The sequence below is a fragment of the Sycon ciliatum genome, chromosome 13, assembly GCF_964019385.1.
Source record: "Sycon ciliatum chromosome 13, ocSycCili1.1, whole genome shotgun sequence".
NCBI lineage: Eukaryota > Metazoa > Porifera > Calcarea > Leucosolenida > Sycettidae > Sycon > Sycon ciliatum.
Window position 1 is genome coordinate 4908666 of NC_088655.1, and position 12093 is coordinate 4920758.

General features: G+C 48.7%; 2 protein-coding genes across 2 annotated transcripts in view; one reads left to right on the forward strand and one right to left on the reverse strand.

Annotated features, from left to right (window-relative positions):
- Positions 1-12093, reverse strand: part of LOC135829588 (uncharacterized) — a 142841-nt gene that overhangs the window by 47346 nt on the left and 83402 nt on the right. The window lies entirely within an intron of this gene.
- On the forward strand, positions 1596-3334 carry LOC135829072 (uncharacterized). The gene is made up of 3 exons (XM_065341478.1): positions 1596-2004; positions 2085-2630; positions 2781-3334. The coding sequence occupies exons 1-3, from the start codon at positions 1596-1598 to the stop codon at positions 3332-3334; spliced, it is 1509 nt and encodes a 502-aa protein (XP_065197550.1).

A 12093-nucleotide genomic window follows, 5' to 3' on the forward strand; every position in this document is an offset into this window, starting at 1 on the left:
CGCGCCTCGCACTGCCCAGAGAAGCCGCCACAGCATCTATCCGCGAGCCATACGACGTCCACAGCAGAGCACCCAGCTCAGGCCGGCACGCAACCCAACATGCATTCCATGCCTCGAGGGGTAAGCCAGCGGACACTCCCAATGCCTGTTTCAAGTGTGATGGTTATCATCTCCTGAGCCAGTGCCCTGCCTTCACAGCAATGTCAGTACGAGAACCCTGGGATTTAGTGAAACCCACACCTCTCTGTATTTGCTGCTTGCGACCCAGCCACCATAGCATGTCCTGTAGTGGGTCCACCTGCACAAAGTGCAACGGCAAGCACCATGCACTGCTGTATTTCGACAAGTTCAGCAGCAACAAGCTTCAGCAGAAGCAGTCTAATAGCAGTAACATTCAGGGCAAGGTACCTGTCAAGGAGCAGGTTCTGCATGCGTGCCGCTTTCAACCACGACAAACGTCTCTCCCTGCCATATCATTCATGACAGTTCCGGTCACAGTTTGCAACGGAAGTCAAGAAACCGTATGCAGAGCACTACTTGATCCTGCATCCACCAGCACATATATCAAAGCCGCAGTGGCTGAAGCTATCGGTTTGACTGGAGATCCGGAACCGCTCCAAGTGACCACACTCGGTGGCAGCCAGATTGAAGCCATGCGCCGACGTACACCGGTGACCATTAAAAGTACAGACTGCAGCTTGACCCATCAGATCAGCGCTTGGGTTCTGCCATGCGTCACAGCTGACACCATGGCAGTCGACTGGTGTCAACACCAAGATGCCTGGACTCATCTGCACGGCATACCATTCCCAACTATGAACACCGGCGACATTGGTCTGCTGATTGGTGTGGATGCTGCGCCACTCCACACAGCACTGGAAGAGCTATGAGGCCCCGATGATGCGCCGATTGCCTGTCGGACCCCGCTCGGTTGGGTTTGCTATGGCCCCAGAGGTACAAGCACCAAGACGTCCCAGTCTATCATCACGAACTGTGCCACTGCCGCTGTACGATCAGAGATGACCTCCTCTGGCACAGAACCGCGTCTGGATGAGCTCGTCCTCAACCTATGGGACACTGAGTCCATCAGTGTTGTAAACGCTGACCAGCGATACCGCACACCAGCAGAACGTGAAGCGGAGGAACTGGCCACGGCTACTATGCACCATGATGGGCAGCGGTACGAAATCGGCCTTCCCGGGATCCGCCCAACTGGTCCGAACATCACATCAAACCGCGCTCAAGCTGAACAGCGCTTGAGAGGTCTAGAAAAAACCCTGTCAGCCAAGCCAGCGATCCAGGCAGAATATCACCGCGTTCTTGCAGCACATCTGGAGAAAGGGTACATCCGGACTGTGCCTGAAGCCATCGCCGCAGCAGACTACCAGCACCAGTGGTACCTGTCACACTTCCCAATCGACCGGGAGGACAAGAGCACCAACAAGATTCGTGTTGTGTTTGATGTCGCTGCTGTCTGGAAAGGTCGCAGCATCAACGCAGAAATGTGCACATGACCACGCCTACAGAACGACATCGTTCGCATCCTGTTGCGGTTCTCTGCGGAACCAGTAGCTCTCGTTGCCAACATCAGTGAGATGTTTATGCAAGTAGGGCTCAAAGAAGAAGATCAGCGGTTCACTCGGTTTCTGTGGCATGCCAGCCCAGACGATGATATACAAGTGTATGAGTTTAACCGGTTGGTCTTCGGCCTAAGAGCATCACCCTATCTCGCCGGCAAGGCTCTACTGCAAACTGCACAAGATTTCGCGACCGACTCGATGCGCAGCAACGACCTTCTCCAAGTGATCGAGGAGAGCTTCTATGTCGACGATCTTCTGGACTCCTTCCAGTCAGCTTCTGTGGCAATAGATGCCCAACAACAACTGACACAGCTACTACAGTCTGGTGGTTTCAAGCTTCGCAAGTGGCTAAGCAACTCTACCGAGGTGGTTGAGTCTGTGCCAGAAGCCGACAAAACCCCGCAGGCGTCCCTGGGTGTCAACAGTAACCAGCACTGCACTCTACCATCGTCTAAGACCCTGGGCGTCATGTGGTTTGCTGACAAGGACGTATTTTACTTTCAGATACGATGCGTGCACGAGTACTGTTTCAGGAGGCATGTGTCGCTGGATATGCTTGGGACGAGCAGCTGAATGACGACGACACGGCCCGTTGGAAGCGCAGGCTATCAGAGTTACCCGACCTGGCACAGATCCACGCTGACCGATGTTTCAAGTACACCGATGCGGATCCAACCTGCGTGAAGACAGAAGTTCACACATTCATCGATGCATCGGATGCAGCTACAGCAGCAACCTGCTGCGTCCGTTCTGAATATCCAGACGGACGCGTGAAGGTGACACTGGCATTCGCTAAGTCGCGGCAAACTCCCATCAAGAAGCTAAGTATCCCAAAGCTCAAGCTGAATGGAGCGGTCCTTGGAGTACAGCTAAGTAAAGAGCTGGAAGCAGCCCTGAAGATACCATTGACGGAGCACCGTTTCTGGACAGCCAGCCTCAATGTGTTGTACTGGCTGAGATCCCACAGCCGACGATTCAGCACAGACATCGGTGTAAAAATCTCGGAGATTCAACGTGCCACATCACCTCTGCAATGGCAACATGTGCCCGGTAAGATCAACCCGGCAGACCTACCCACACGAGGAATGCCAGCCACCTGGGTAGCAACGAGCAGCACATGGTGGACATGACCAGAGTTTCTGTCCAAGCCATCGACTGAGTGGCCGCAATGCGATATCACCGTCCCAAACAAGCTTCTAGGAGAGACTAAGCGACACCAAGCGCTGACGTTTGTCGCCGAAGCCACTGTATCTAAACTGCGTCCCGAGAACTTTTCATCCTGCAACCAACTGAAGCGTGTCACGGCTGGGATATTCCGGTTCTCCTCAAACTGCCGAGGTGCCAAGAAGGGGGAAAAACCTGAGGGCAGTGATGCAGTCTCTCGTGTAGCTGTGTCGTCTGCAGAGAATTTAGTAGTTTCCGAACTGTCGGCAACTGAAATACAGCGAGCAGAACGGCACTGGATCAGCATTGCCCAGCAGGAGTGTTACTTGGCCACTATTTCGACCTTACAGCGGGAGAAAAGTGTTAAGCCCTCGGACACTTTGCTCCGGCTCAATCCAGTCCTAGACACCGCTGAACGGCCATTTGTACTACGCGTTGGAGGCAGGCTGCAGCAGGCATCAGCAATGTCGGATAGTACGAGGCAGCCACTGATACTGCCGTATCGGCATCCAGTATCTGACCTCATCATTGCCAATGAGGATCGCAAAACCCACCATGCGTCGACACGAATCATCTGTGGGCCAACCTGACAACTTCGTATTGGCTGATCAAAGGCAAACAAGCGATCAAATCGCATCGCCTACGATGTAATGGCTGCATTCGGCAGTGGAGGAAGCCTGCAGACCAGCTCATGGGCCAACTTCCTGCCACTCCAGTTGCTATAACCAAGCAGGCCTTCCAGCATGTTGGAGTAGACTTTGCAGGCCCATTCCTAACCCGTCAAGGTCGTGGATACTCACAATTGAAGCGCTATCTCTGCCCCTTCACATGTCAGGAGCATGCCATTTAGAGATGGCCTATAATGTGTTTTGGCAGATTTTGTAAGCGCCGCGGAGCACCACGTCTAGTAGTGTCAGTCCTTGGAGTACAGCTAAGTAAAGAGCTGGAAGCAGCGCTGAAGATACCATTGACCGAGTACCGTTTCTGGACGGACAGCCTCAATGTGTTGTACTGGCTGAGATCCCACAGCCGACGATTCAGCACAGACATCGGTATAAAAATCTCGGAGATTCAACGTGCCACATCACCTCTGCAATGGCAACATGTGCCCGGTAAAATCAACCCGGCAGACCTACCCACACGAGCAATGCCAGCCACCTCGCTAGCAACGAGCAGCACATGGTGGACATGACCAGAGTTTCTGTCCAAGCCATCGACCGAGTGGCCGCAACGCGATATCACCATCTCAAGCAAGCTTCTAGGAGAGACTAAGCAACACCAAGCGCTGACGTTTGTCGCCGAAGCCACTTTTCATCCTGGAACTGACTGAAGCGTGTCACGACTTGGATATTCCAGTTCTCCTCAAACTGCCGAGGTGCCAAGAAGGGGGAAGAACCTGAGGGCAGTGATGCGGTCTCTCGTATAGCAGTGTCGTCAGCAGAGAATGTAGCAGTTCCCGAACTGTCGGCAACTGAAATACAGCGAGCAGAACGGCACTGGATCAGCATTGCCCAGCAGGAGTGTTACTCGGCCACTATTTCGACCTTACAGGGGGAGAAAAGTGTTAAGCCCTCGGACCCTTTGCTCCGGCTCAATCCAGTCCTAGACACCGCTGAACGGCCATTTGTACTACGCGTTGGAGGCAGGCTGGAGCAGGCATCAGCAATGTCGAAAGGTACGAGGCAGCCACTGATACTGCCGTATCAGCATCCAGTATCTGACCTCATCATTGCCAATGAGGATCGCAAAACCCACCATGCGTCGACACGAATCATCTGTGGGCCAACCTGACAACTTCGTATTGGCTGATCAAAGGCAAACAAGTGAACAAATCGCATCGCTTACGATGTAATGGCTGCATTCGGCAGTGGCGGAAGCCTGCAGACCAGATCATGGGCCAACTTCCTGCCGCTCGAGTTGCTATGACCAAGCAGGCCTTCCAGCATGTTGGAGTAGACTTCGCAGGCCCATTCCTAACCCGTCAAGGTCGTGGAAGCTCACAATTGAAGTGCTATCTCTGCCTCTTCACATGTCTGGAGACACGAGCATGCCATTTAGAGATGGCCTACGATGCGTTTTTGACCGATTTTGTAAGCGCCACGGAGCACCACATCTAGTAGTGTCAGACAACGGCAGAAACTTTGTGAGTGCCGAAAGTGAGCTGTGTGATGCCCTTGAAGCTATTGACCGAGGTCAAGTGGTCACCTGTACAGCGACAAAACAGCACACGTCGTGGACGTTCAACCCACCCCGGGCACCACACCATGGCGGCTTCTTCGAAGCGCTTGTCCGGTCAGCCAAGCGAGCAGTGTTCGCTATACTGCATTCTGCTAACTTCACTGATGAAGAGCTGCAAACTGCCTTTCGTTCAGGCAGAGGCCTTGTTGAACAGCCGGCCACTGACCACAGTTGGATCAGATGCTGATGATCTCGTCCCGTTGACACCTCATCAGTTCCTCATTGGCCACATTCAGGTAGAAACGGCCATAGAAGCGGCACAAGCTTCTACGAGACCCGCACACCCGCAGAGACGGTGGAAAGCTGTGCAGGTTGCTGTGGATCACACCTGGCTACGTTGGTTGAAGGAATTTGTGCCCACGCTTAATATCCGACAACGTTGGAGAATGCGCAGACGGAACATAATGGTTGGTGACATGGTATTGTACATGGCCCAGGACACTCCCCGTGGAATGTGGCCTCTCGGCAAAGTGGTGGATGGTTTCCCCGGTGGAGATGGTCTCGTGCGTGTGGTGGACATCCTCGTCAAAGGCAAAACGTATCGGCGTCCGACCTACTTGCTGGTTCCACTTGAGGTAAAGCCGAAGGTGCCTGCCAAGTGAAATCTCTCTCTCTCTCTTTTCTCTTTCTCCTGTTTACATCAATAATCTCTCTAATCTTTGTTCTGCACTCATTGATCATTCTCCTTCCACTATGCCATTCGAGCAGGAAGGGGGATATGTGCAGTCCATATCCAGCCCACTGATTATGGTGCAGAGCCACTCCGTTTAATGTGTATATCAGCACTGCTTGTTGTACTGTTTTGCATTATCATACTACTACGCATTCGCTCCTCATGTTGTATTCACATCAGCTGACGTCTGGTGCGTGTAGTCGCGTACGCTGTACTGCTTTCATTCCTCACATTGTAATCACGTCTGATGCACGTAGTCGCGTACACTGCTTTCACTTGTCATGTTGTAATGACGTCTGATATGCGTAGTCACGTACACTGCTTTCACTTCTCATGTTGTATTCACGTCTGATGCGCGGAGTCGCGTACACTGCTTTCACTTCTCATGTTGTATTCACGTCTGATGCGCGTAGTCGCGTACACTGCTTTCACTTCTCATGTTGTATTCACGTCTGATGCGCGGAGTCGCGTACACTGCTTTCACTTCTCATGTTGTATTCACGTCTGATGCGCGTAGTCGCGTACACTGCTTTCACTTCTCACGTTGTATTCACGTCTGGTGCGTGTAGTCGCATACACTGCTTTCACTTCGCATGTTGTATTCACGTCTGATGCGCGTAGTCGCGTACACTGCTTTCACTTCTCATGTTGTATTCACGTCTGATGCGCGTAGTCGCGTACACTGCTTTCACTTCCCATGTTGTATTCACGTCTGATGCGCGCAGTCGCGTACACTGCTTTCACTTCTCACGTTGTATTCACGTCTGATGCGCGTAGTCGCGTACACTGCTTTCACTTCTCATGTTGTATTCACGTCTGATGCGCGTAGTCGCGTACACTGCTTTCACTTCTCATGTTGTATTCACGTCTGATGCGCGTAGTCGCGTACACTGCTTTCACTTCTCATGTTGTATTCACGTCTGATGCGCGTAGTCGCGTACACTGCTTTCGCGCGATCTTTTGATTTGAATGTTTTTTGAATCTCCGCTTCTGCTTCGAGAGAGGCAGAACTTGCCTTTGTACTGCAAGATGATTTCCACCAGAGTCAGAGTAAAACATTATAATACAGTCTTCTAAAACAACGAGTCGTGTGCTATCCGGAGGCATGTTCGAGTAAGAACAGTGTCCATGTCCAAATTCATTCTTGATGTCCTTGTTGTTATTATCATTTCTGATGATGGGAATTTTTATGACGGAAACAATAAAATATTTTCCTGATATGATTCTACGTGAGCCAGTGTTGCTCACAATCCACTTTCACTAATGAAGGTGAGTGACGTGTCCTACAGGTTCCTACATCTAGTAGTTATTTGCTTTACAAAACCGTATTACGTTCTGTCCTAGGATTCCTATTTCATGTGTATTAGGCCACACCAGGTTATTTCTATGTTTCGCGTCACCGCGCGCGTTTCTTTTCAAATAGTTCATGTTGTGTCCACCTGGTGCCACGCGTGAGTCCCTTGTGGGACAAGACAAAGACTGATTATCTACAACGAGCATGCGTATAATAGATGAGAGAGAGACAATAAGGAGAGGGACAATACGTCGACAAACACTATACGCAACATCTCCCTTTCCGGGGAAGAAGGGGGGGGGGGGAGAAAAGACGTATGTATACAAAATATCCTTTTTCCGGGAAGAAAAAGGAACAAGGAAAATACTATATATTTAAATAGTGCAAATCAACGAGATTGAGAGACGAGCTAGGGCCTACACAACATACAGTAAGTGGCAGGGCATGCCTAGCATTTGCACAGCTACACTAGAGAGTATGATTTTGTTTGAAACAATTAATGAAGAATTTCGAGGCAAAAAATGAAGAGATCCAGAGTGAATAAAGAAGCACGCGCGTCCAGGATTCTCATTGTTTGGCAAGGCCATCGCAGAGAGGTACAACGTCTGGTTGGGCTACAGCAACATAAAGAACAAGATGTTACTGCGTGAGAATGTCTGCACGTCTGCTGTTCAGTGATGTACGCTTGAGAATGTACATATACTGCAAGTGAACAGGTCAAAACAAAACAAATGAAACACAAAGAGAGAATGAGCTAGAGCTAACCATGGGCCTGACAGTTCCTTCCTTCATGAGTCAGAGTCGATCCAGAACGCTCAAGGCCGAGGCACGTAGGTACCGTGACATCTCTATCTCTGCCAGACGGATCAGTTGAGCACGGCATGGGGACATGGCGATCAGTGCTCAACAGCAGGCTTATTGGAGGTGCCGAGACATAGAGCATGCGGGACGACGAACTGGCTGGACGATGGTCAGGAGAGACAAGGAGCAGTGGCGTGACAGCTGATGAAGAATAGAGTTCACGAGGAGAACAAAACAAGTAGAGCGTAGTGCATGCCGGGCATGACTGGACTGACATTTAGTGTTAACAAAATGTTCAGACTGACGACGACACATGACGATGACGACGATGACGAGACTGTCCCGGAGCTGGGGATGCTCGAACTGCTGTCTAGAGGCGGATGGTTCTTTCCTAATTCTACAGGTGTAGGAACCAAAGCTGCCACTATGTTGTGTTCGCTTGGTGCCACGCAGGAGTCCCTTGTGGGTCAAGACAAAGACGGATGTATTTACAATGAGCATGCGTATAATAGATGAGAGAGAGGCAATACGGAGAGGGACAATACAGCGACAAACACTATACACAACAGTTGACAAGAAAAGAAGAAACACCCAGATGAGTTAATCGATGGCTGTTCTGGTGAACATTCTCTAGCCAGTATCAAATCAAAGGTTAGAAGCTTCTCGATAATCTTGCACGGCGATGGTACTACAGTAGAGAGTGTGACTGTGCGAGCGATGAAAATTCTATTTTTCCAAGCCGTACGGTAGGACCTGTTCAACAAGCGAGCAGAGATTCCAGGGTGTCAAGGACTCCGAGATTTTTCTGGACTGTGATGGAGAGGAATTCTACCGGACTCATGTCAAAGTACAAAATGAGCCATCCATGAAGCCTGTTGCCCCATCGCTCCCGCCCAGTCTGCCAACTGTACTGTGCAGACTTTTTGTCGTTTTGGATAAGAGATACTGTGAAACTGGAAAGTCCAACTACCAAAACGTTTAACGTTTTTGTAATTTTGGCATGATAACGTGCAAAAATTTAACGATGGCTACCTGGTTAGTGGTTACCCATCTGTATGAGAATCTATACACAGCCATCTAACGTTTTTTTGAAATAACCTAAAATAATTGGTCGTTAAAACATTAGACATTGTGACTCATTAGACTTTCCGGTTTTACAGTAGTTCAGTTGTGCAGCTATTCTGTGTGCAACATGGCCCAGTACACATAGAATGGAGTTTTGTTTTTCCTCCATATCTGTTTTTCCCCTCCCATAATTATGCGTGCCTTTTCCAGGAATATTCCGATGCGAAACAATACTTCCTTCCGCGTCATCGAAATTGTCGCAGTTTGACTAGTGACTTGTCACTTGTTACTGATAACTCCATAAGCTAAACCATAAAAAAATTATTGATGATAGTCTGAAGTCACATACACCAGCTTCTCCGGAGTACCACAGGGCACAGTTCTCGGGCCACTGTTTTTTGTTCTCTACGTCCGTGACATTGCGAAAGAGCTGTCCCCTTACAAAGTTGCGTCCCTGCAATTTGCAGACGATATCTCAATTAGATCTAGTAGCATGAGCACGGATGAGGTGTCCCAAAATCTCTCAAGTGCTGTCCAGTACCTCGCCGATTGGCTTAGGAACCGCGGTCTTATCTTGAATGAAACGAAGACACAGATCATGTCGATATCGCCAGTACAATCTCAAACATTTGACTTGCAAGCGCAATGTAATGGACTGCCTCTGCCAACTGTTTGCTCTGCCAAATATTTAGGTCTCCACCTTGATGCGGACATGAGCTGGAACACCATGGTTGACCACGTCGCAAGGGGCGTCGCTTCAAAAGTTGCCGTGCTCAGACGATACGCTACATTCCTGCCTTTTCAATGTCGCATAGCCTATTTTCGTTCTTTCATTTGATCACACTTTATGTATGCCGCTTCTGCTTACTTACCATTTCCCACGGCGTATCAAAGTCGACAGCTTAATGGGCTCTTCAGGCGTGCTGTACGCACAGTCTGTAGGGTACCTCCGGGGACAGCCACAAGCAATATTCTTACACGCATGAACATCCAAACATTGACCACATACGCCAACATGCACCTTCTGGTTTTTATCTGGCGTTGTCTCCATGACTCCTCTAACATCAGTATGTTGTTCGCTAACTTTTTCAGCCGCAGTAATTCCACTCAAACTCGTTGTGGGCACAGCAATTTACTGATTGTCCCAGCCAGCCCAACTGGATACCTTGCCAAACGTGTTACCTATGCTGGGACCATCTTATGGAACCTGCTCCCCGCTGTGGTCAGGCAAGAAAGAAAACGCAATCGCTTTAAGTCAATGGCTCTTGCCTTTTTGCTTACCAGATAAATAAGCCTCTTTATAAATGCTGTATGCACTGCTCTTTCCGTTATTTTCTTATTATGAAAGTCACAACTCCTGTTTTGAGTTGTTTTTCTTCTCTCTTTTTCTTTCCCTACTACTTGCTGTTACACTCCCTGATCCTTATGCACAGATATACAGCATTCCCTCACTAGTGGGACCATTGTTCTGTTTTGGACTTTCCACTCTAAATAAAGAATACAAACAAACAAACAAAGTCTAGAGTAACGTTCCAGGACAGTTAGGCTGAAAGGTTCACACGGAGATGAAGGCGTCGCTGACGTAAACTGCCGAAAGGTTTTTTTGCCAGGAAGGTTGTAAGTTGGTCGCGCCTCATGTCAAATGCTTTGACTTTCTCCACAGCCCAACAGCTGCTATGCTTGTCGTCTGCTGGCTCTGGATGATTTCTACTTCACCACCAACGCAGTAAGAATACACGATCGTTGCGAGGTCGTTTGAGTACCGTCAGCGGAATCACCTCGAACTTGTAATGAACTTTTTTTAGCCGTGGGATGCCCATTCAATTTAGCTGTGTGGTCACTGCTCATGCAGGTAAGTGTACTATCACGTCGAACGCGCACCCTTTGTCAGCATCACTGGTAGATTCACTCAGTATCTGCACATGCATCACTAGCTCTACACTACTGTGTACACGCAGAGTCTACACGGCCCTCGCAGATACAGTACTGACTGTCTCAGCATTCCTTGCATGCATTAGTTTGCTGACCCCCTCGATGTGTCTCCAAGCGCTGCTGCTTGTTCCACGAAGTCATTCTCACCCCAGCTAAGGTAAAACAATGATCAGTTTTGAGTGAATCGCTATGCTAGTAAGCACGAGAAATGTGCAGATTGCAATGCCTGACCGATCTCAGCGAGTCGAAAGTACAATCGCAGGAACATCAGCGAAGACATTGCATCTAGTTCAAAATTTTCAGATTCCAACAACAGAAAATAGAACTTTGCTGTCAACCTATACTGACGACTATCGTCTCATTAATCATAGCTTGCATAGACCTCGGTCCTACCGGTAGGACCTACCGGTAGGACCTACCGGTAGGACCATCATACACAGACATGCTGCATGGCCTCTGTTCTAACATTGACCTTAAACTTGACCCTAAGCTGTTGCTATGGGGCTAATGAAGGAGTCCATAAATTTTAGACGTGATCGCACAAGGAATACTACGAAATTCCATGGTAACAACCCATGGTAACCATGGAAACAGAGTATGGTATTATGCATTCCCCGGCCTTGGCAAGCTAATAAAAACATTAGGACCTCACCACAATTGATGTGCCATGGTCAAAATTCACTTTGGACAGAGTTGCTAGCGCACCGACAGGATTATGTGCGGCCATTTTGACAATCGATAAAATTGCGCATATGCAATGCACTGGACATAGCCTTGCATTTTGCGCCATTACTTTGCCTGACAAAGACCTCATCTCAACAATTGTTTAAAAAAATTTCTCAACCAAAAACACTTTTGCAGATTGATTTCTTGGGTCCTACCGGTAGGACGGTATGCAAGCTATCATTAACTGTGGTACAACTGCTGGTGATTATATACCCCGTTGTATTTCAAAAGTCAAACTGCGACAATTTCGATTACGCTTAGGAGGTAATTAACTTGATGTGACCTTTTTCTCATTTTTCTAAAACAAAGCCAAGTTCACGTACATTTTCGCAATTAACGCATCCAGTTCAAAAGACATTTCACATGAGGTATCAAGCGTTTTTCTTCCCTTTCTCTCCAGGATTATACAGGGAATGGCTTAAATGAAAATACTACAACATATAGCGAAAATGTCCTGAGATATAACTCTCTTGACCGGGTTGAGTTCTCAGAAGGAGATATAATAATTATAACAACAACAGCGTAGTGAAGAAATTATGTAGCATTATTCACACATCGACGAGGAATAGCATCAAACAATTGTACAGACAACACATTTTCTTTCTGAAAACAAAGCTCAG